Below are 24,840 nucleotides of genomic sequence, written 5' to 3' on the forward strand. Positions count from 1 at the left end.
TGGTTTCAGACCATCATTGTTGAACACATCGAGACCAAGGTCTTGGAATAACGACAACAACATGGTTGGAGTTAATCGACCACCTTGTAGAAGACCAGCTGTAATGCGTACAGCAAGTGGAACATTTCCACAACAATCCACTAACCTCTGTGCATCTTCAATGCTCACACTACCTTCAACACATAGACCATGGAGCAGACTAACAGCACAAACCTCTGTCAGACCATCAAGACGGTGTTGTTGTAGTTTAAACTGGGCAGCGTGTAGGTCAAAGTAAACACGGCTTGTCAGTAGGACATGAACGTTGTGTTGTGGTCGAAGTAGTCGTTCCACAACATCTTGTAGCTGGAAATCTTTATCAGCACCAGCATGGATAGCATCCTCAGCATTATCCAGAATAACTAACATTTGTTGTTTGCTACCATCATCATCCATGCCATCAGTTGATTTCGTTGTCTTGCCAGTAGTTTCAGCTGAAACAGGATTTGTTTCGAGTCGGTTTTGAATCATTGCCTGGACAGCGTCAACACCAGCTACACCGCGTAAGTCAAAGAACTCCACACGACAACCAGCATTGCGACATGCATGTCCCACAGCAATGGCTACGGACGTCTTCCCAAAACCAGCTGGTGCCACAAGACTCTGCACACGTGTAGATGATGATTTGGACTTTGTTGTGAGAATGTTGTGACTGATCTCTTTAACAATCTCATTCCTGCCAGTGAAGTGTCGGTCTTTGTCCGGTAGAGATGACTGGCTTGAAGTTGATGATCTTGTTGAATCCTGTGTTGTAGTCAATGTTGTGTTGGATGTTGTACCCGTTCTAGTTACATTGGCGGTTGTTTCAGCTGATGTTGGTTGTTTGAAGATTGGCTCACATCTGTTGGACGTCCGTTGCTGGTCTGCCTGACCATCCCCCACTGTGTGCTGCAATGGCTGTGTTTTCTGTTTGCCAACTGTTGCCATGGTGATACCTACCAAGCAAAGAGAATATATGAATAAACCTATTGTGTACCCTAAAATCAAAATTTCACCAGATGTACTTCGAAGTAGTCGTCGGGGAGCTGAGTCAAATGGTCTTCGTCCGAGGAAGCTGAGAAGCTGCCTTCCTCCTTTTCCCAATCGAACTCGCACACTTCCACCGAAACTGGGTGGCTGCGCCCTAGTAAATGAGATTTTGTATGCAACAGTCACTATTAAAAAGCGCCATTTCGTTCTTATAAAAGCACGGATGACCGCGATTGGCCCATATGTTGTAGTCTTTTGGCCGCTTAGTCGACTGGTTTTGGTCCGAAAAGGCTGCGATGCAGTGTTCGGCCCTTATTCCCAATCACGTACTGATGCGTACACTTGTCACCTGGTCACCGTGCCTGCAGGCTACACCTTTTACAGCGTTCCTGTCACTCGAGTTGAACCTTTGAGTTGAACATTGGTGTGAAAATCCTGCTGGTACAGTAGTGGCTGGCCAGCTTCTGCCCAGTTCTGGGCACTTCTTCATGCCGTGCGGTCTTCTAAACTAACACTTACTTCCATTTTCCCAGCCCCAAATGTTCCACAGGGGTGACACGTGCCAGCGTCACTGGCCGTGTATCTTTTGCATCGGATGGGGGATAGATCACCGATATGTTTGTCTAATGCCTATAGAAAGATCGTAACGTCAAAATTTCTTAGTACTGTTTAGTGTCCTGTGCACTGAGCAATGACAGCGGGATAAGTTTACGTTACAAGAAAGAAAACAAGGACCAATGAACTACAATAATTTACGCTACAGTCAAATCTGCCGTTAGCGAGCTCTGCTGTAGGGGACCATCTACCGTTAGCGGCCGATTTTCCGTGCACCGACGGTTTCACATACAAATTGATCTGTCCAGAGCGACCATCTGCTGTGCGCGACCAGGGACCGCGATTTCATGCACGGTGGCTGCATTCAAATCTGCTGTAAGCGACAGCGACCCACGTTCAGTTAGGTGCGAAACTGTACTTGCCAGTGCGCTGTCAACTGCAAGGTGTGAAAATGCGCTGTCTTGCAAGTGCGATCGACTGGCCCTGGCACCCCTATTTTCTATTGATTATCCGATAAAATGATATTAAAAATCACATTATTCTCGTCGATTTGAGTACATGGAAGCATAATTTTATATGCATGTCCGGTATGCCGGATTTACCATACATCTGCCGTAAGAGACCATCTGCCATAAGAGACCGCTTTTTTGCACCAAGGTGCAGTCGCTTACGACAGATTTGACTGTATAATGTCCACTAACACCACCAGTTACTAAACAATCAGCTCATGCGATAAAATTGCTCTACACTGACCGACGGTACTGAAATTCTACAACTAACTGGCTAACAGCTCTAGCACATCTTGGATGCGCACTCCAACAGCCTTCCAACTTGGAAGGTTCTTAGTTATAGAAATAACACAAGGAGTGGCATGAGCTGATTGTTTAGTAACTGGTGGTGTAAGTGGACATTATAGCATAACTTTTAGTTCATTGGTCCTTTTTTTCTTTCTCTCCATTCCTGCACACCGGATACGTTTACGTTTTGAGAATAACGCCCCGATTTCAAACAAGAATCCCGAGCTAATCTCCTGCTAGTAGAGACGTTGTGCAGAGCGAAACTTTGCATGGATTTTCAAGTCTGGGCTTGCAAATATTTCTGCGAACGCTTGCGCGAAGTTTGTATTTTGCATGATTTTCGCTCCAGGAAAGTACGCGTGTACTCGCGCTTGTTTGAGAAGTCGTCTTCGTCCGATTATTTATTTTTGCAAGTGGCAACACCCTGCGACGAGAACTCTTTGACTACGGTGTCCATGACCGGACACCCACAGACAAACGGGTTTGCCTCTGCTGTAATCCGGCGCATCAACACCTGAAATTCAAGAAAACAGGCATCATTGATATAACCCACTCTGAAAAGACGCCCGGGGCAGGAGATCGGAGATGGAGGAGATGAAGCAACACGGGCTGCCATAGGGGAAAGCTAGCACTGGCGGACCAAGCCAAGAGTATATCTACTGGATTGTGAAAGATGAAGCACCAAACATTGCATGAGGGTGGTTCACCAATAGTCACTGGTGCGTGATCAGCGAAAATTACTGCGAAAATTTGTTTCGCGTTTCCTTCAACTTTCGCGTTCACAGCTGCGAACGTTCGAGCGAAGTTGCTTCTCGCGACTTCAATCGAAAATTTACGCGAACGTTCGCTCAGCAAAACCTCTCTAGTGGTTGTTGTAGAAACTCTACAATTAGTAACAAAGTTATGTTCCACTGATCAGTAGCGGATTTTCCACAATGGTGTTGATGACCATCTTGACTTAGTGAGATCTTTTGGAGGTCATTGAATGATGGCTGGTAGCCTCGGGCTCAATATTTCCATGGAAATGTTCAAATTTATGACTGCTGCCAAAGTACCTTGCAATCTTCGCTCTCCAACAACTACTGTACTAAGTCTCAGTTGAACATTTTGTCTGGAAAGTGGCATTCTCTGGAATACTGCACTATAGCTGCGGCATAGCAATGAGAAAAAACTGACTCCGACTAAAGCAATATTTGGGATTTCGAAGTAAACTGCAGAACTTGAGAAAAACAACCCTCATTAGCAGCTACGATGCAAAACAATAATACTGAAGTAGGAACTTCACTCGAAAAATCAAATTCGCGAGTTTCGCATGAAACACTTTTTTTGTGAACCGGGAAGGTTTCAGAAACAATCTGCGAAAGTTCGAAACATAAATTCCAAGGTAATCCAAAGGCAATGCCGCTAGGGTTTCCTGGGTGTTAGCGGCCGTCGTGAGTTCCCTTCGGGAACGGAAACGATAACTTACTCTCTCTCTATCTAAACCAAAGTAAAAGTTATGATTGAAGTTTGGAAAATGAACGCCTGAGCAGTCACAGAAAGTACTTCAAGTATGAATGGGGACGGTGTGGTTTCCGTCAAGCACTGCACTATTTGGTGCATAGATGCGCGTGCGAACTGAAGTGTATGGCGATACAGGATGTGCACATGCATGCCGTGTGCATGCATGTGCTGCACGGCATGCATGTCGGGTGTGCCTGCTTGCACAACTCACATGCTTTCACCGTCACAGCTTCTATAGTGTGCGCGCGATTCACTCGATATTTACGTCCACCACCGGGAAATCGCTGTGGGCTGTCTTCTGTGATAATTCCCCTTCTACTGCGATAAAGTGCGAGGCTAAATGTTCTAGAATGCTCTTGTTTTAGACTAATTCGAGGCTGCTGAACACGAAAATTGGGTGTACCTCCCGGGGCCGAGTATGCATCTGGTCGAGATCAGTACTTCGCTATGCTCTGTGCAAACCGCAGCTCCACCTTTTTTGTACAAGCATGGCATGTGTGGCATCAATGGAAAGGCAATGACCTCAGCTACCTAAAAATAGCATCGACAAGGGAGTACTGGCCACGGGACCAGATAGAAGAGGGCTCGAAGTCAGGCCAAAGAGATCTCACGCGGGCCCCATTGAAAATGTACACGCGAGTTGTGACTGCAGTTTTCACCTGACCCAGGCTGGAACTGAACTCCCTAGCATTAATCTAGTGACCCATGACAGTGCTTCACGCCGGTGGCACCTGCATTTCTTGTAGATCTACACAATGCTCATGTAGATCTGGTTATAACCTCAGGACTGTCCATCTAACTGAACCCACTGCATTCCCAGGGTCAGCTCTCAATACGATTGATGTGAATGCATGAACTGATTGATCTCTGTAAGCACTTCTCACTGCTAACAAAAGTAAGTACAGTGTTGCTCAATGAGATCCAGTCGTGTCACTCAAGTTTGTGCCTTGCACCATTTTGCAGCCCAATGTTTGCAGGTCTAGGGCTGCGCAACGCCCAGCATGTACTTGAGTGATGCTGTGACTGGATTTCATTGAGCAGAACTGTACATGTCATGTAGTTACACGAATGTTCAACGAGCCCCCCCCCCCCCCCCAATCTTCCTACGCCACTGTAATCAATGTGAACACTTACCGGAGCACGAGCCAAGTGTCGACTCATCATCTGCCGACATTGATATTGGCTTCGTCGGATGGTCAGTTTTCCCACTGGCAGTTGCATCGCGTCGCTTTGCCATGGTACTGGCGACATGTTCCGCTACATGAGGCTGGCTGTGCTGAATGAGCCTCAGGAACGTGTCGACCTGTTCCTCTGTTTTCTTCAGCATCAGCCTCACCACGTACTTTGTCAGATCAGACTTCACGTTTTCCTTGCTAGAGGCAGTATCATATTCATCAACGTCCAGCACATCATTCTCCAGCAAGAGTTCCAAGATCACGGATGCATCTAGATTGGAAAGTAGGAAGGCTATGTTATAGCGCACCCTGTCTGCCATTGTTCACACTCCTCCCTGTCCGCGTGACCACAGTTCACTCGCACTGCGGACTGATCACGATCGAAATCGAGTTACTGTATAACTTCTTAGGATCAAAGAGTTGTCTTTTCTCAAGCAATAACACGTACTTTCAAGTACAAGCCGTTCATCAGCTGTGGCTCAGGTACAGAGCGAATTTCATGGAGGCAAACAATTCTTCGAAAATCACGCTTGAAATGTTCAGCATCAGCTCGATCGCCTGGGCTCTTCGCTATCACTGTATCAGTAACAGCACTAAGAGAATAGTAAAAAAATACTAAAAAATAGTCGGAAGGAGATGACAACGTCAACGCGGTCGGTGCAGCCAGTACTACTGGCAAGTGGCAGTAGCCTTCGCATTTGGCCGGCGTTGGGCCTGAGTGAGGGTAGACTTCTACCGGGTGAGGTCTCCGACTCTCCGCCACGGCGCCAGCCTCCGACTCCGGTCATGGTTGCCATGGCGCATGCGTGCACGAAGAAAGCGTTGATCATCTGACATAGCTGATAGGATTTTTTCGGTTCCTTGGATTATTGGCTGATGATTGCAGTGATATGAATCGAGTAAACTGTTGTAGTATGGCAGTGATAATGGTCAAGATTGAAGAAAGCCAGACCGAGTTGCAAGAGAACGCGTGTTGATCGCGATGAATGGCATGATGTTGATGACCGCAGACTGGAGGACTGAGCCAACTGAACTGAACTGCGTGTTGGATATTATTTGAACATCTATTCAAACGTCAAAATGGAAATAATAGGGCTTGAAAGTGATGACGTCAAAACGGCCAGGGAGTAGTAAGTTGACATCAGATTTCTATTTTTGGATCCACTAAGGTGTGACTTTGCTATTGCCTAAGGCTGTGTTTACATGAGAAATTTCAACCCGGGTCGAGTTCAGCCCGGGTTGAAAGTCTGTACGATAAACAAAAGAGGTGAGCGTTTACATGAAGACAGTTGACCCGGGTCAAATACTGATATGCCGCCAAAAGTCCACTTCTACAGTCCTGTATGGTCACGTGAATCCGTTCGCGCGAAATTTGCATCTGCAGTGCTGTTCAAACCTGGCGCGAGATACGCACAGAAGTACGTTTGTACGATTTTCTTGACCCGGGTTGATTTCAACCCTCCCCTTGGGGGGAGGGTTGAAATCAACCCGGGGCGAAATTTCAACCCGGGTCAAGCGCAGTGCGTCATGTAAACGCGCCATTCACTTTGTGCACATGGGGGGTTGAAATCTGACCCGGGTCGAACTCAACCCGGGTTGAAACGCTTCATGTAAACACAGCCTAAGTATGTGGGTGCATAGCAACCCACTCATGTCGCATGCAGGTGTGACTTTTATTTCGCCACCAGTTGTAACCCCGCCCCCAGTAGCCAAATCAGTCAGTTTCACTGGCTACATCACCATGCTGTGGGTAAGACCGCTTGAAATGTGCTTGGATCCATACAAAAACTGGATCCAAGTGGATCCAGTTTTTGAATTTTTGAAATTGTTGCTATGCTGTGACGTAGCACTTTCAAGCCCTATTCAGTGCGTGGCTAGATGGTCAACAGATGTAAATCGTTGCCTGCAATAGTGCACGTGTCTTGTTGTTCTATCGGATCTATACAGTTGGTTCGGTACATGTATCGTCCAAGAGTATGAGACAGAGGACTCGAAATTTCGGACATGGGGCGAGTGACCACTGCTAGCGAGCTTTGTGACCAATGACGTGGCCAGGGTTGCCAGCCATTATTACAGTGAGTGAAAGCAGAAAGGATAGTCCAGGTGCTGAAGCCTCTTGAGGAGCTTGGCAGCGATGAAAAAAACACGTTCACAAGTTTCACCACGAGTGGATCGCGCCCATCAGAATCTCTGGTCTGTACTGTCACCCGGTCGGGCATTGCCTCTCAAACATATTGCCGGTAATGGCTGGTCCCGTCAAGCTCGGCTCTCACTGTATGCTGCTGCTGCTGTGGGCCTGCATCTCGCTGGCCTCCGTGTCCGTCGCACACTGTGGGGCGGCTTCCACCTGCCGTTCATGCCGTCCAAAGAGGACCACGACTACCATCATGCAAAGTTAGTAGTGTAGTGTGTGCATTCTGCATTGATTGGTAGCTGTACTAATACCTTGCACATATATGGGAGGCGGTGAACGCAAAAATCTGACTTGAGCCCCCCCCCCCCCCCCCAATGTTCTGACTGCATGTATAAAGCCACTTGCTAACTTTTCGAAATTTGCACGGAGAAGAATACAGTCGTCGCCAAACAATCCGGCCAATGCTATGCTAGCTACTGGTAGCAGTGGCAGTGCATGGGTAGCATGCACTGCCACTGCTACCAGTAGCTGTACTGTGCATGGGCAGCATGCACTGCCACTGCTACCAGTAGCTGTACTGTGCATGGGTAGCATGCACTGCCACTGCTACCAGTAGCTGTACTGTGCATGGGCAGCATGCACTGCCACTGCTACCAGTAGCTGTACTGTGCATGGGTAGCATGCACTGCCACTGCTACCAGTAGCTGTACTGTGCATGGGTAGCATACACTGCCACTGCTACCAGTAGCTGTACTGTGCATGGGCAGCATGCACTGCCACTGCTACCAGTAGCTGTACTGTGCATGGGCAGCGTGCACTGCCACTGCTACCGGTAGCTGTACTGTGCATGGGTAGCATGCACTGCCACTGCTAGTGCTAGTGTACAAGCCTAGTGCATGGCACATGCTCTGCCGTCGGGACTGTGCTCTGCATTGCACAGTCTGTGCTGTGCTCGACTCGACTGCAGCAGGCAGAGTGCAGAGCCGCGGACTGTTTTAGTTCAGTGCTATGCTGGTAGACCCTCTAATGACTGTAAATGCATGAATGCGATTGTGACAGGCACCATGTCACTGTACATGTATACATGGCATTGGCTGGATTTCTTTGGTGACGACTGTATTACTCTCCCAGTCGCTGCCCCCAACACCAGAAAATATATTCTCCCTGTTTCCAGCAGTTCACTTGCATACCAGTGTCATGGTTGTTGTCTCTTCTTACCATGAATGTTCCTATATGTATCGTCTGATTCTGATCCAATGCACTACAATGCCCTCAGTTTGGTGAGTCTGCCATTCGATGATGCCGAGACCTCTGGTCAGTTGAGCATGGCAGACCTCACCAGCAAAATCTCACTGCTGACTCCATGCTAGCCCCATGTACTGCTGACTCCATGCTAGCCCCATGTACTGCTGACTCCATGCTAGCCCCATGTACTGCTGACTCCATGCTAGCCCCGTGTGCCTGCCGGTGAGTTTGTGTACCTCGTACAGTGTGTATCGGTTATAGCGTGGTCGTGTAAAAGAATATACTGCCTACAAGAATGAACTCTCATGTTTTCATAATCATAACATGGGTTTCAAGTGCACATTTATTCTTACAAGCAATTTTATCGGACAGCCGAATATATCGGTCCTAAAAATGGACTTTGTGTAGCAAAACATACCAGATTAGTACAAAGTATATCGCCTGTAGTAATAACATCTGTTCAATGCAGTTCTGATCTGACTCGCGTTGGGTCGTAGACTACGTAATGCTGCAGGTTCAACTGTTGTGGTCATGTAACTCATGTTGCATAGCCACAATGGTCAGCCTATGAGGCTATGGGACTATGACCAACCGCATGCACAGTAGCACTACATTGCATGTAGGATGATCTTCCTGACTCTGCGCACATGCACATGATATGTCACACTTGATTTTCAATATCGTGTGTAATAAATATCGGATATAAAAATAGAAAGTCGTTTTTCAAACACCCACGCTATAACCGATACCTAGCGTGTAATAATAAAAACTGACATTATTTTTTTGTTTATGTTGGCTGCTGCTATGCAGGAATCTTTGATTTTCTGTATGGCACGGACAGTCGCTTCCGTAAATCAAAGTCGTACGAGCGCCACTCCATGCTACTTGGCACCACCCCAGCCAACGTTCTGATTCCGGACGAACCGAAGAAATGCCAGTAAAAAGGCTAAGTCGGCAGTGCATGTGCATGTGTGCATCCTCACTGCTGTTGCTAGTCTCCTTCCAGTCCACCCTTGACCGTCCCATTCTCCAGTTTCAATGCTAGTCTCCTCACAGTCCACCCTTGACCGTCCCATTCTCCAGTTTCAATGCTAGTATCATCACTACTCTACATGTATATGTATTTTAGCATATCCACCATCAATACTGGTCACATGACAAATTACACTTACCTACCCTGACTACTTCAAGGATGCCGCTGATATTATAATTTTTATTCACACAGCCAATGATTTTTTATGTGCCACATTCATTAGTGCCCTAGCTAGGCCCAATCTATGTTCTATCTTCCAGTCTTATCAGTGACGGCTCTCATAGCCAATGTTCATTTTTCCAAGCCATCACCAAGAAGTTCTTTTTCTTTCTCAGCTAGGCCCGTTCACAGTTTCTTTTCCATTTCAAGTTCCGCCCGTTCCACCATCCTGGAAGCATGGAGAGGGACTTTATTGTGAATATTTTCAAGTTACAAGCAAAATATTGGCCATGACATCACTACTACTTACAGGCTGTACTGCAATGACATCACTACTACTTACCTGCTGTACTGCTATGACATCACTACTACTTGCTCCCAAGTCACTCTGTTTTCTGTACCCAATTACCGGTACTTAATTGTGTCACTATTCAAGGTACTTTATGCTTGAAGTACTACGCTTACTTCATACAAAGTGTTGAAATATGAAGCCTGAAATCACATGCAGTCTAGGCGTGCCTGTACGATACCAGCATGCCGACACTGCAACTTGCTGTTGGCACCCCCACCCCCCCCCCCCCCCCGCGCCCGTTTTGAACACTGTGCCATTGCGCTCGTGGAAAATCTAAACTATCTGCTCGTCCAAATCCAGAGCGTGTGTGGCTTGTTCAGGATCTGTGCGCACTGGAAACTCTCGGCTAGTCTACCGTCTTTCTGACATTGCCACTTGAACTTGAAAATAGAAGCAGCTTTTCCTATGTGCAGTTGCATTGAGCCATGGTGTTTTTATCTTATTCTTGTGAATCCTTTTCCGGAAGCAAATGCTGGTTTTTATACATTCGTGTAATTACTCAGGGCTATTTGCAATAATACTAATAATAAATCCAGAGGGCTCAGACCCCGCCCCCGCAGACGTTACATACTCTTGCGGCTGCCCATGAGCACGGCCAGTGATCTCTAGGCGCAGTATCGCCACAGAATCATGGTCCGTGACGTTTGCCACCTCCATTTATCTACACTTGAAGGAACTGCTGTCCCTCCAGGAATCCGTGGCTGCGGCAAAATCCGCGGAATTCCGCGGAATTCATGTTTTTTGAATATCCCGCGGAATTCACAGCTTTCACCGCAGAATCGTGAAAATCACGGTTTGGGGGCAATGCGAGCACGCGCTGCATATTCATGCACATGCACAGTGCAGTGTCCTGTCGCTATTTTGTTGCATTCAAAGTCGAGGGAGTTGTCTTCGTTACTGTATTGAGCCTATCGTGTGTTTTCGACCACTAAATAATTTTTTATTGATACTTGAACATAGCATATAGCCATGTCTTTTCGCCGGTGCAGCGCCGCAGAAATACCGCAGCATTGCCGCAGAATTCACGCTATCCGCCGCATAATGTAGCGATTTGTGGGCGCAGAATTCTGCGCAGAATTTCAACTTTCTGCCCGCGGATTCCTGGAGGGACAGGTACTGTCGTGGGCTTTGAAATCCGTTGAAAAGTCAAGCGGCGACGTGGCGCTGACCTTGCAGCCGTGAGCACAGCTGGGCCATCTTTATGGTGTGTACGTTAACTACTGTGTGTGTACATAAACTACTGTGTGTGTACATAAACTATAGTGTGTGTACACGTTTAAAGCAGTATAGGGTGCCGGTCCCGGTCATCCTATCTGATTTCAATGTTCACGACAGTACATTGTAGATCTGAACCATGATGAATTTGATCATTACAACACTGCTGCATATTACTGATAGTAACATAATACAAATACTGGCAGGGGTAGGATCCTGTTCATGAGCTTGGGATGAATGGGCACACTTTAGTTTGGCATGCTGTCCCGCTGAGTATGCATATACACACATAACAAACACACGCACGTGCATGCACATCCATGTGCACCTCCCCCCCCCCCCACCACAAACACATTCACGTGCACAAACACACACACACACACACACAAACACGTGCGTGCGCGCGTGCTCGTACGTACACACAAACACATTTGGATTTTGGACACATTGCCATGTTCAGGCAGGATATGTCCTGTGGGCTACTGGAAAGCTGGCCACAATGGGAAACAATGTGGAAGGAGCTGCGGTCTGTGCTTGCTCAGGTCGAACAATGGCTACATTTGTGATGCTTCATGCTTTGACGTGATAGTACACAGCGGCTGCAACGGGCATTTCTACATTTGTCACACCAATGCTAGCAGTGCTGCTAGATTTCAATAAAAAAAAATAATAAATTCGACGGGTTCGCGTACCGGGCAGGTCAAGAACAAGGAGTCGTACAACTCCCTGGTCAAGAACCACCTTTCCGCTTCCGTGGGACGCCACCACCCCATGATCAGGCGTCAGATGCGGCTCCTAAACGGTGGGGGAGGATAGATCAGATCCACCAACCATAGGCCAAAGGCCTAAATCCCATTTGCCACATCCATGATTTACTCATGCCAGGCCACGAGTTCCCAATTAACTGTGGGTCGCAGCACGGTTGGAAAAATCCTTCCGCTTCCAAGCAGGACTTGAACCTGGTACCTCTCGTTCATTAATCATGGTCTTAGACCAACCCACTGTGCCTGCCCACATTCAATACTAGAGTAAAATATGATGTGTATCTCAAGGATAGTAGCATGAACTTGTATGTACAGGGTATGGCTGACACTGCTATGGCAATATACATTGCAGTATAAACATTTGTAGAGTAGAGTTTTGCAGGTTTAACTGACATACCGGTAACTATTCTGTACAGTGACTAGTGTAAAAACAGTAGGTGAGAGTAGACATGAACACATTCAGTAAAACTGATACCACGGTAGACTGGACTAGACAGTACATGTAGTTCAGTTGATCATTATATCTACATAGTAACACAACACTGTGTGTGTCATAGACAATCTGTATACATCATGTCTATACAAGTGATGTCACAGTGTTGTGATCAATGACAGGTAGTGTGCTGTTGGAGTATCTCTTACTGCAGTAGCTGCTTGAAATGATCCCTGTCCAGTGCTGGTCACTTTCACCAATCTCAACTGCTAAACACTATCCAGTAGAAATCTTCAGAAGCTCAGCTAGCCCTGTAGAATGTACAACGGCGAGAGTGCACATACACATGCCCAGACACCACCACACACACACACGCACACACACACACATACACTCAACATACACACACATACACACAAACACACACACACACACACACAAACAAAAAACTTAAAAGTCTGTCTTATTGAGCCAATATTACAGGGTAACACAAGATCAAGAATGGGAAATACAAAGAGGGCAATTCGAAAATACGGCGTGATGATGTTACGGATGATCAAAAGTTTGGTTCGCACATCTCCCCTCCAACCCCCCCCCCCCCAACCCACACACACATCAGCACCCCCCCCCCCCCCCACCCAACACACACACACACAGACATACCTGCACCCCCCCCCCACACACCCACACACACACCTCTATCCCCTCCTCCCCCACACCGGTACACCCCCCCCCCCCCCCGAAACACACACACCGGCACATCCCCCCCCCACACCGGCTCCCCCCCCCCCCCCCACACACACACACACACTACGGCACACCCCCCCCCCCCCCATCCCACACAGAAACGTTTACACACAGACTCAGCAGTAATTTTCTCACGGTAACAAGGCACTAACAAACCAGTTCATCACACAGCACTCACAATATGTCATGTCAGTTGATGATAACACTCTAACTGCCAAAACTGGTCACGTGGGTCTCCCCTGGAGAAGGGAGAGAGACTCAGGCTGCGTTTACACGACAACGCACGGCCAGTTTTCCGTTTTCAGTCCCGCATTTCTCCTTTCGTTTTCGTGCGTTTACATGATCAAAGCTGATCCGAGGTGGTCTCCGTTTGTATCGTTTTCGCGCGTCTACACGAGCAAAGGATCCGGAAAAGTTCGTCATGTGCCAAGTGTTGTCGTGGAAGCACCAATCACACTCAAGGAATAGTTGAAAACAGGCCACAAAACAACACTCGTCACATGACGAAAATTGTAAAAACTAGTTTGAAGTATTTTTTGGATTGCCGGATATCCGGATCCGTGTGAACGGCCGAAAACGAAACAAGCGTGACGGAAAACGAGGCCAGCATACCGTTTCGACTGTTTACACACTCATATTTATCCGGCAGAACATTTCCGTTTTCAAATTCTTCCACCTTGGCCAGCGTTTTGATTTTCTTCCGTTTTGGCGTACAACTTTTACGTTTTGCTCTTCGTACCGTGTAAATGAACCATGCATCCGAAAGGATTTTGTTGCGTTTTCACCCCCAGCGTTGTCGTGTACACGCAGCCTCAAAAGGAATCTTGGAAAGAGGAATCAATTGGCTATTTGAACTGCTCAATGGCAGACGCCCCCTGAAACCCCAAACTCTGGGTGCACTTGGAAAATGCCTCATTTCTCGTTGGCTGACGTAGGAAAGAAACGAGAAATGTAGTTCATTTTTGTCTTTCTTTTGCATGACGTAACATTTGCTGCTCGCAAATGCGAGATATTAGGAGCAAGGCTGCGGCACTCTTTTTCTTCTTGCTTTGCAAGTGTAGTGCCCATGCCCGCCCGCCCTAGTGAATGGTTATCTTGTGGAGTCGTTTGGATATTTCCGGTGTGCTCAGATTGCAGACTGCAATAATCTTGATGATAAGTTGAGTTGCTTTAAGCTGTTTATTATTGTCGCCGAGACTCGGTTGACAATATATTTGCTTGCTGTTGCTGCTGTCCCCGCAGAGGCTGTTTGTTGTTGCTGTGTGCGTGTGTATGTGGGTGTGTATGTGAGTGAGGTGTGTTAGGGGTGGGAGCATGTATGGTGTGGCTGCACACAGGAGTGAGAAAGAGAGTAAAAAAGAATGATCCCACTTATGGGCTCACCACACCTCAGTAAGTGGGTGAGGCCAAGGCGCAGAAAAAGGATTGATGGCATCAGGGTATCCGTCCCGGGATCCAACACACACACACACACACAGACTCCGGGTCGCTAATCTTCATACTTCGAAGTATATACAATCAAGCAGTTCATGTGTTTCTCATTGAGCGAGACGAAGACGAGAAGAGGCATGAGGGTTTGTGACCCGGATAAGTGACTTTGCCTTTTGAATCGACTCTGGCAATTGCGACATTTTTATTGGAACTTGTCTGTTTAGCTGGTCACAGGTTGACACAGTGCAAGACCAATTTGAGTGGCAGCAGGCTATGTTGAATGAATACAACCTGCTTACAAACTGGCCAGGGAGATAGGCAGTGAAGTGAGCAAGCGCGTAATCGCTCGACAAAAAAGATATCGCCAACACCAGTGCCCATACATGCAGCCACACACGCACACACACACACACACACACACACACACACACGCATACACACACACACACACACACATACACACACCTCAGACCTCAGACCTGCCCATCGCAGAAGCAATGATAGCGAACAGCTATGTTAGACATAGCAACTAGTGCTGGGATTACATCATTCAACAGCTTGCAAGGCTGATGAATTGACCGCCACTAATTTTTAGCCTACACACACACACACACACGCACACACACACACACACACACACACACACGCACGGGTGCAAGTGCCCTCAAGCACATACACACACCGAAAGTCTCCCGCCTGTTCTATAAACCCATTGTTACAATGTCACATTGGCCCCAGAAGGGGTCATACAGAGGGACAGTAGGAATATACTGTGTGGGATCCTATAGAAAATCAAAGGTCTTGTGTGAGCACCCCTCCGCCTCCGCTTCCTGCCATGGACTCATCGGTAGTTCACGTAATACTGAGCACTACCATACAAGTACAGCCCCCCATGCACATACACACATACACACATACACACACACACACATACACACACACACATACATACACACACATACAACCCCCATCCCCCCCCCCCCCACACACACCCACACACACATATCCGCACCCCCCCCCCCCTCCTGCTGGTCCTGCGATGGACTCTCGGAAGTTCACTCGAAGGGCCCGTAGGACAGTCAGGTTCACCTGCTGATGGTGCTGCATGGCGGTCGTCACTGCACCGCGCTCCCAGTAGGGTCCGGCCTGCTGGCGGCGAGCGGCAATGCGGATCCAAGTAGAGCGAGGAGAAGCTGGGTGGCGTTGTCGACGGCAGTGGATGCGGCGCGTTGAACTTCCAACAGAAAATCAAAGTCCACGAACTCACCTCTCTAGATCTCTGGATACAGATTACGATCGTCAGGCTCGCGCCTGCTGTTGCAGTGTTGGTGCTGCGTGGCGGCCTTCGCTGCGTTCCCAGTAGGCGGGCGGCGGAGCCAGGTAGAGCTCGGAGCTCGGGAGAGGCTGAATGCCGGAAGGTGACGACGACATTGTTTCAAGGTACAAACGCTGAGATCGGAATTTGAAGCGTGGAGGTACTTCAGGAAACCTGATGCTGGCGCAAGCGAAAAGTCCACGACGACATTGTTTCAGGCACCAACAAGCGTTATTGAAGTCTGAATTTGAAGCGTAGAGAGACGACAATGCAAGCTTGAAAGTCTAAACAGAAGGAATTTGTTTAGGAACAGATGTTCTGCAAGTTGCACGCTCGAAAGTCAAAACAGCAATGACATGCAAGAGACATTGTACAGGATCTTGAAGGGCGCGTGCCCACGTGATTTGCGCATGCGCGCAGGTCGGGCCAGCTCGCTGGGCTGGCTGCTAACTCGCGATAGCATGCTAACGCTCATATGTTACAGTGTAACACAAGATCAAGAATGGGAAATACAAAGAGGCAGTTCGAAAATACGGCGTGATGATGTTACGGATGATTAAAAGTTTGGTTCGCACACCTCCCGTCCAACTCACCCCCCCCCCCCCCCCACCCTACCACTCCACCCCCACACACACAGACCTACACCCACCCCCCCCCCCCACACACACACACACCTACACCCCCCCCCCCCCCACACAGACACAGACACACACATCCCCCCTCCCCCCCCCCCCCAACACACACACACATCCCCCCCCCCCCACACCTGCTCCACCCCCCCCCCCCCCACACACACACAGAAACATTTACACACAGACTCAGTTGTAATTTTCTCATGATAGCAAGGCACTAACACACCAGTTCATCACACAGCACTCACAATCTGTCATGTGAGTCGATCTTGACACTCTAACTTACTGTAGTATGCGATGTCTGAGTACTGTCAGCATAGCACAGTGTTGGTTGTGTTCACTTAGGTGTTCATCAGTTTGACGATGTTTGCCACACAGGTAAGCCATGTCACAACGAGGACATGCTGTGATGTTGTCCAGATCATAGCAGATAAAACATGCTGCTACACGTGGACACCATTCCAGTAGTGCAATGTGATGATCAATGCTCACTTGGCCTCTCTTGGATTGACGATGCAGGGCAGCAATGAGAGAGTTATGTAGTAGAGTATCGTCTCCAGCTTGTGGTGGTAAGTACACAATTCCAGACACTGAGAGACCAGTTGCACAATTGCTTGGCAGGTAAGCACTGAGATCATTAACCAATGACTTCAACGCTGGGAATAGTTTGGACATTTCTCCCAGTGCAAAGATCGTATTCTACAGCAAAACACACAACAAAGAACAGTGTAGAAAAGAAAGTAACTGAGGCCCGTACACTCAAAACAGAGAACGTCATGCACAATAATAACAAATCAGACTGATATAGCGGAAAGCAACACATTCCATTTCACCAGTTAACAATGTTCAAAATTATCACATTCCCCTCTGTGTTCTTCAAGAAATCTACCTTAGAGAGACAGACACTATACAGTAGATAATTACTGAGTATACTGGGTTGCAATACAATGTTCCATTCAGAGTGGAATGTGGATGAAAAACAGTTATGGTAACCTGAATTGTGAACACTGCACTACCAGCTTACCTCCAAATTGAGCAGTTTTCTAGCCGTCAGTATACAAGACTGCATCACTTCCACATCAGGTACCTTGTTCTGGCTACAGTTGTTAATCAGTGCTGTTGTGTGATCTGCTGGATTTGAGCCATTACACCATCTCCTGACATAGTCCATCACAATGTTGTAGGGATGCTGTGCTGGTAGAGTGAGACCCGTTGGAGTTGTGTGTGCCCTTCCATTAACTACCAATGATATGTACAGGTGGTTGTACATACCACCCAAGTACATGTTCAGTAGTGTGGTTACTGTGTCATTATCCATGGAGTGCAGGTACCGTTGTAACTGAAGAGCAGACACAGTAGTGTGGTCGTCATGGGTATTGATCGTGCGGCTGATAGCAGTTGGTACATGTTTCCACTTGCACAGTGGTATACCCAGTGTTGTAATCAATGATGGTGAAATAATCCACTCACTGCTACAAGAACTTGACATGACCTTGCCTAGGATCACAGCAATGCATTCTAGCAGAAAACCGTACATTCCAGTACATGAAGGAACTGCACCATCCTGTGATAGGAAGTGTGATATATACATCACTCTCTCAGCAAGGTCTTCTACCACCTGTACATTGGGCATATCCTTGTTTAGCAGAGTGGAACAATACAGTTGAATGAGTTTCAGGGCACATTCAGTGACACCTGTTGCAAGACCCATTCTCAGTGTTGTTGTAACACGCTGGTACACCACCTGCAGACGGGATAGTGTTTCCTGGCTGGGCTCAACCTGTACTTCCCTGCAGTTGATGGCCAGAGACATGGATAGCCTGCATGACTCCAGAGAAAGTTGCATCAAAGGTAGATGCAGCGGTGACCCCACTCCTGTCGGTTCTTGTTCAGATTTCTCCAGGAGCATTTGGGTTCTGGAATCCGAACTCTCAAAAGTGACATCAGAATCTGCAATGCTTTGACGGCAAATACAACACAGGACCGAGGTGCAAATGCTGTCAGCTTGTACAGATAGCGGTGCTTTGTCCAATCTTTGTATCCTGTCCACAAACTCTCCAACAAACATTGCTCTCCCAAACAAGGCAAGTAGGATACCCGACCCCCCTGCTAATCCAGAGAAAGGAAGCAAGTCATCGCCAGACAAAACATCAACAACAGACAACGCCACCTGTATGTTCACCCTTTCCTGAAGCAATTGGTAACTCCAATACACTGCTTTGTCTGCACCACAACCTCTATAGACATCAACTTCCTTCACAAAGCCCAGGAAATGCTTGCACATTCGCTGTTTGTACATGTGTTGCTTGTCTTCTGGGCATTGGTAACGACCAAACTCGGCGATAAATGGTTGTAACGAGTAGCGATCCAAACACGAATTGTAATCCAGGAAACAAATCTTGATCAACGGATCAAAGCGCAGAAGATGAACCACAGTAGCATCATCACCACCAAAATCCACCATTGCACAAGCACATTTAGATGAGAAGGAGGAACGCAGTTGAGATAGAGCATGGAATGATTCCTTGTCAGTCTGACGTAATGTGTTGTATGCTACTTTCAACAGCTGCAGAATTCGATGATTCGGTTTCAGACCATCATCGTTAAACACATCAAGACCAATCTTCTTGAACAACGCCAGCAACATTGCGGGAGTTAGGCGACCACCTTGTAGAAGACCAGCTGTAATGCGTACAGCAAGTGGAACATTTCCACAATGATCCACTAACCTCTGTGTATCTTCAATGCTCACACTACCTTCAACACATAGACCATGGAGAAGATCAACAGCACAAACCTTTGTCAGACCATCAAGACGGTGTTGTTGTAGTTTAAACTGGGCAGCGTGTAGGTCAAAGCAAACACGACTTGTCAGTAGGACATGAACGTTGTGTTGTAGTCGAAGAAGTCGTTCCACAACATCTTGTAGCTGGAAATCTTTATCAGCACCAGCTTGGATAGCATCCTCAGCATTATCCAGAATAACTAACATTTGTTGTTTGCGACCCTCATCATCCATGCCATCAGTTGATTTCGTTGTCTTGCCAGTAGTTTCAGATGAAACAGGATTTGTTTCGAGTCGGCTTTGAATTATTGCCTGGACAGCGTCAACACCAGCTACACCGCGTAAGTCAAAGAACTCCACACGACAACCAGCATTGCGACATATATGTCCCACAGCAATGGCTACGGACGTCTTCCCAAAACCAGCTGGTGCCACAAGACTCTGCACCCGTGTAGATGATGATTTGGACTTTGTTGTGAGAATGTTGTGACTGATCTCTGTAACAATGTCATCCCTGCCAGTGAAGTGTCGGTCTTTGTCCGGTAGAGATGACTGGCTTGAAGTTGATGATCTTGTTGAATCCTGTGTTGTAGTCAATGTTGTATTGCATGTCGTACCCGTTCTCGTTACATTGGCGGTTGTTTCAGCTGATGTTGGTTGTTTGAAGATTGGTTCACATTTGTTGGACGTCCGTTGTTGGTCTGCCTGACCACCCCCCACTGTGTGCTGCAATGGCTGTGTTTTCTGTTTGCCAACTGTTGCCATGGTGATACCTACCAAGGAAACAGAAAGTATGAATAAACCTATTGTAAGTTTTAAAACTCTTTCAAAAGGGATGTGTCATGGCCGCGCTTCCTTTGTTAAGCGAAACATTGTTGCATATATTTTACAGTTCCGTCAAAAGCATTCTATGGCTACAACACACTTCGCAGAGGGGAAACAAAGCAGCATACGAGAGGTAGTAGTTTATAGATGTCACACAGTTTGTTTCGAAGCCTCGCGGTCCAGCTTCTCTCTCTTCATCTGAATCCGATGACAACTCATTCCCTGCATTGAGTCTGCTTCCTCGCTGACTCCCGTCTACAGCGCTGACACACTGACAGCTCTTGCTCCGTAATCTTTAAAGATGCTGAGAAAAAAATGATCGTACTTCTTTGCTTGAACTGTGAGCTTGACGATTTGCACGGTGCCGCTGTCGGCAGTGTTTCTCTCCGCCGCTCTCCAGAATGCCATGGAAGGTGCCATAGCGGCACAACCAAAATTTAATGCTTTTCATCTTGGCAGCAGGGTTCTCCTGCCAGCACGTTTCAGACAAAGCCTCCAGAAGCCTCCAGAACTTCTGAGCTCTTTTCTGGTTTCCTTCGCCATTAGTGACACGTCGGTCTGCAGGTTGTGGAAGAACGCCAAGTCGTCCGCGTTGAGATCAGACCTCGCATAACCGCACACATCCGTTTTCCACGAAAATATCTGATAGGGAACCGGATAATCGAACACACATACCGTATGACATACAGTATGTGTTGTATGCATGGCATATGCTGTAAATCGGTAACTAACAATTTTCTTCCGGATGGCGGGGGATCTGGATAAAAGAGGACCGGATAAGCTAGGTTTGACTGTACCAGCATCACTGGTTGTGTATGCTGCATCCTCGTGAAACCACCACATTTTCTGTCCCATCCTTGTCATGCATCATGTAGAACCACTTCTCGCCTCCATGTGTCTCGTTTTTCAGGTCGGAGAATTTCATGGTCTGGTAATTCAATTGGGAGAGGACAAATTTCATGCGCTTTATTTTATGCTCGGCTGTCAAATCCGGCTTGATGTATCGTCGCCGTCTCCGCATCTGAAGCACCTTGCACCTAGCTCAAACAGTCACAGGTGAGAAATTTACTCCTTCTCTTACCAGCTTGCTGGCTAGTCAGTTCAACGACAATCGACCCCAGTTCTGATTGTTTACAACAATCAGCTTTTGTGCGATTTCAGTGGTGAACTTTTGACCGGCTCCTCGGCCACACTGGGTGCGTTCGATTACAGCCATTAATTGATTCATGAATGGAATCTTGTCGTTGGATTTCATGTCATGTAGCCCTGGAATCAGTTTGGAATCCATTTTCCCTAACATGGGGTGATGTGAATAGCCAGGGACGTTTCATGAATGGATTCAACATCGTTTTGCGGTCATAATCGAACGCACTCACTCTTTCCGCTTGCGTGACCAGTTGAGTCCTGACACCGGAGCGGCACTTGATACTTGCTCATGGTAGATCTACTTTGAAGTACAACTTGAGTTGTTTGTGCACAAATTTTACCTTGAGATTTAGAGAACTTGGGAAGTCTGAGAAGAGCTACGCGAACAGCTTCTTGATCTTTGTCAGCGGTCTACCTGCCGTGAATTCTGCGGCATGAAGAGTGACGTCCTTTTGATTGGGGATCTTCATGGCTTTCCGTCTTGTGCGCACAATAACTGGTATTGTTGGCGGTGATACCGGTATAATTTTCAGTATTGTTCTTGACAGGCATTTTTGCAATCTCCCTGGGCCAAGGAGCTCACAGGAATGGTTTTTGTAAGGCTCTGTTTCTCATTTCTCACTTCGGTGTTGTGCGCTTGTGGGTGTGTTCTGGTGACATCCTGTCAGGACAGGGCTATACTTCTTAAATTTCTCCAAAGGACTCCACGCGTATCGGAGGTTCTAAGCCTATCAGAGTAATGGATGTCACCATGGCTACCCTATCTGGGGGGGGGGGGGGGATAGATCACTGACATGTGTGTCTAATGCCTATAGAAAGATCATAAACAGAACACTAAAACGCTATCCGAGTTCAAAAACCCTATTAAGAAGTTTTGCTTAACTGAACGGAGAAAGTAAGTTAAAAAATCATAGTACTGGTAGTGTTCTCAGACTGTTCTGTTCACTGAGCAATGACAGAGGGATAAGTTCAAGTTAGAAAATAACGCCCCGGTTGCAGCTATTACAAACCAGAACCCCGGGCTTATCTCCTACTAGCGGTTGTGGTAGAACTCTATGACTAGTAACAAAGTCATGTTCCACTGATAGAGTATTTTCCACAATGGTGTTGATGACCATCTTGACTTAGTGAGATCTTTTGGAGGTCATTGAATAATGGCTTGTAGCCTTGGGCTTAGTATTTCCATGGAAATGTTCAAATTTAACTCTGCCGCCAAAGTACTTTGCAATCTTCTCTCTCCAAGAACTACTGTACTGAGTCTCAGTTGAACATTTTGTCTGAAAAGTGGTATTCTCTGGAATGCTGCACTATAGCTGCTGCCGGCGTGGCAATTAGACCAACTGACTCCGACTAAAGCAATGTTTGCGATTTCGAAGTAAACTGCAGAACTTGAGAAAAACAAAACTCATCAGCAGCTACGATGCAAAGCAATAATAGGAACTTCAAACGAAAAATCATATTCGAAAGTTTCGCATGAAACGCTATTTTTTGCGAACCGGGAAGGTTTCAGAAACGACCTGCGAAAGTTTGAAACATAAATTCCAAGGCAATCCAAAGGCAATGCCGCTAGGGGTTACCGGGTGTTAGCGGCCGTCGTGAGTTCCCTTCAGGAACGGACACGATAAATTACTTTTTACTTTACCTAAACCAAAGTTAAAGCTATGATTGAAGTTTGGAAAATGAACAACTGAGCAGTCACAGAAAGCAATTCAAGTATGAATGGGGACGGTGTGGTTTCCGTCCAGCACTGCACTATTTGGTGCATAGATGCGCGTGCGAATTGAAGTGCATGGCGGTACAGGATGTGCACATGCATGGCGCCGTGTGCATGCATGTGCTGCACGGCATGCATGTCGGGTGTGCCTGCTTGCACAACTCACATGCTTTCACCGTCACAGCTTCTACAGTGAGCGGGCAATTCACTCGATTTTTACGTCCAACATCGGGAAATCGCTGTGGGCTGGCTTCTGTGATAATTCCCCTTCTACTGCGATAAAGTGCGAGGCTAAATGTTCTAGAATGCTCTTGTTTTAGACTAATTCGAGGCTGCTGAACACGGAAATTGGGTGTACCTGCCGGGGCCGAGTATGAATCTGGTTGAGATCAGTACTTCGCTATGCCTCTGTGCAAACCACGGCTCCACCTTTTTTGTTCAAGCATGGCATGTGTGGCATCAATGGAAAGGCGATGACCTCAGCTACCTAAAATAGCATCGACAAGGGAGTACTGGCCACGGGATCAGATAGAAGGGGGCGGGCTCGAAGTCAGGCCAAAGAGCTTTCACACGGGCCCCATTGTAAATGTACACGCAAGTTGTGACTGCAGTTTTCACCTGACCCAGGCTGGAACTGAACTCCCTAGCAATAATCTAGTGACCCATGACAGTGCTTCACGCCGGTGGCACCTGCATTTCTTGTACATTTACAGAATCGTCATGTAGATCTGGTTATAACCTCAGGACTGTCCATCTACCTGAACCCACCCAGGGTCAGCTCTCAATACGATTGATGTGAATGCATAAACTAATTGATCTCTGTAAGCACTTCTCACTGCTAACAAGTAAGTACAGTGCTGCGCAATGAAATCCAGTCGTGTCACTCAAGTTTGCGCCTTGCACCATTTCACAGCCCAGTGTTTGCAGGTCTAGGGCTGCGCAACGCCCAGCGCGTACTTGAGTGATGCTACTGGATTTCATTGAACAGAACTGTACAAGTCATGTAGTTACACGAATGTTCAACGAGCCCCCACCCCAATCTTCCTACGCCACTGTAATCAATGTGAAGACTTACCGGAGAACGAGCCAAGTGTGGACTCATCATCTGCCGACATTGATATTGGCTTCGTCGGATGGTCAGTTTTCCCACTGGCAGTTGCATCGCGTCGCTTTGCCATGGTACTGGCGACATGTTCCGCTACATGAGGCTGGCTGTGCTGAATGAGCCTCAGGAACGTGTCGACCTGTTCCTCTGTTTTCTTCAGCATCAGCCTCACCACGTACTTTGTCAGATCAGACTTCACGTTTTCCTTGCTAGAGGCAGTATCATATTCATCAACGTCCAGCACATCATTCTCCAGCAAGAGTTCCAAGATCACGGATGCATCAAGATTGGAAAGTAGGAAGGCTATGTTATAGCGCACCCTGTCTGCCATTGTTCACACTCCTGCCTGTCCGCGTGACCACAGTTCACTCGCACTGCGGACTGATCACGATCGAAATCGAGTTACTGCATAACTTCTTAGGATCAAAGAGTTGTCTTTTCTCAAGCAATAACACGTACTTTCAAGTACAAGCCGTTCATCAGCTGTGGCTCAGGTACAGAGCGAATTTCATGGAGGCAAACAATTCTTCGAAAATCACGCTTGAAATGTTCAGCATCAGCTCGATCGCCTGGGCTCTTCGCTATCACTGTATCAGTATCAGCACTAAGAGAATAGTAAAAAATACTAAAAAATAGTCGGAAGGAGATGACAACGGCAACGCGGTCGGTGCAGCCAGGCAGTAGATCTACTGGCAAGTGGCAGTAGCCTTCGCATTTGGCCGGCGTTGGGCCTGAGTGAGGGTAGACTTCTAAGTTCTACCGGGCCG

At 47.3% G+C, this 24,840-nt stretch overlaps 2 protein-coding genes across 2 annotated transcripts in view; both read right to left on the minus strand.

Annotated features, from left to right (window-relative positions):
• Positions 1-1,670, minus strand: part of LOC135806843 (uncharacterized) — a 4,041-nt gene extending 2,371 nt beyond the window's left edge. The window contains exon 1 of the mRNA XM_065321029.1: positions 1-1,670. This exon is cut by the window's left edge and continues 1,557 nt beyond it. Within this exon, the coding sequence (XP_065177101.1) occupies positions 1-966 (966 nt within the window). The 5' untranslated portion in view covers positions 967-1,670.
• Positions 1,671-12,537: 10,867 nt separating this feature from the next.
• On the minus strand, positions 12,538-24,834 carry LOC135813401 (uncharacterized). The gene is made up of 4 exons (XM_065326501.1): positions 24,044-24,834; positions 17,523-20,056; positions 16,785-17,197; positions 12,538-12,684 (listed from the first exon to the last, which is right to left on the minus strand). Exons 1-4 carry the CDS (start codon positions 24,402-24,404, stop codon positions 12,675-12,677), a joined length of 3,318 nt encoding a protein of 1,105 aa, XP_065182573.1. The 5' UTR covers positions 24,405-24,834; the 3' UTR covers positions 12,538-12,674.
• Positions 24,835-24,840: the final 6 nt, after the last annotated feature.

This window comes from Sycon ciliatum, chromosome 1 (genome assembly GCF_964019385.1).
Source record: "Sycon ciliatum chromosome 1, ocSycCili1.1, whole genome shotgun sequence".
Lineage (NCBI taxonomy): Eukaryota > Metazoa > Porifera > Calcarea > Leucosolenida > Sycettidae > Sycon > Sycon ciliatum.

What these genes read in the sequence shown, in the direction of transcription:
- LOC135813401 (XM_065326501.1), bottom strand. Translation starts at nt 24,404, where the DNA reads ATGGCAGACAGGGTGCGCTATAACATAGCCTTCCTACTTTCCAATCTT. An exon ending in CACACTTGGCTCGTTCTCCG is followed by an intron (nt 20,057 to 24,043) that starts GTAAGTCTTCAC and finishes TTTCCTTGGTAG; the next exon opens with GTATCACCATGGCAACAGTT. An exon ending in GAAAACTGCTCAATTTGGAG is followed by an intron (nt 17,198 to 17,522) that starts GTAAGCTGGTAG and finishes GTTTTGCTGTAG; the next exon opens with AATACGATCTTTGCACTGGG.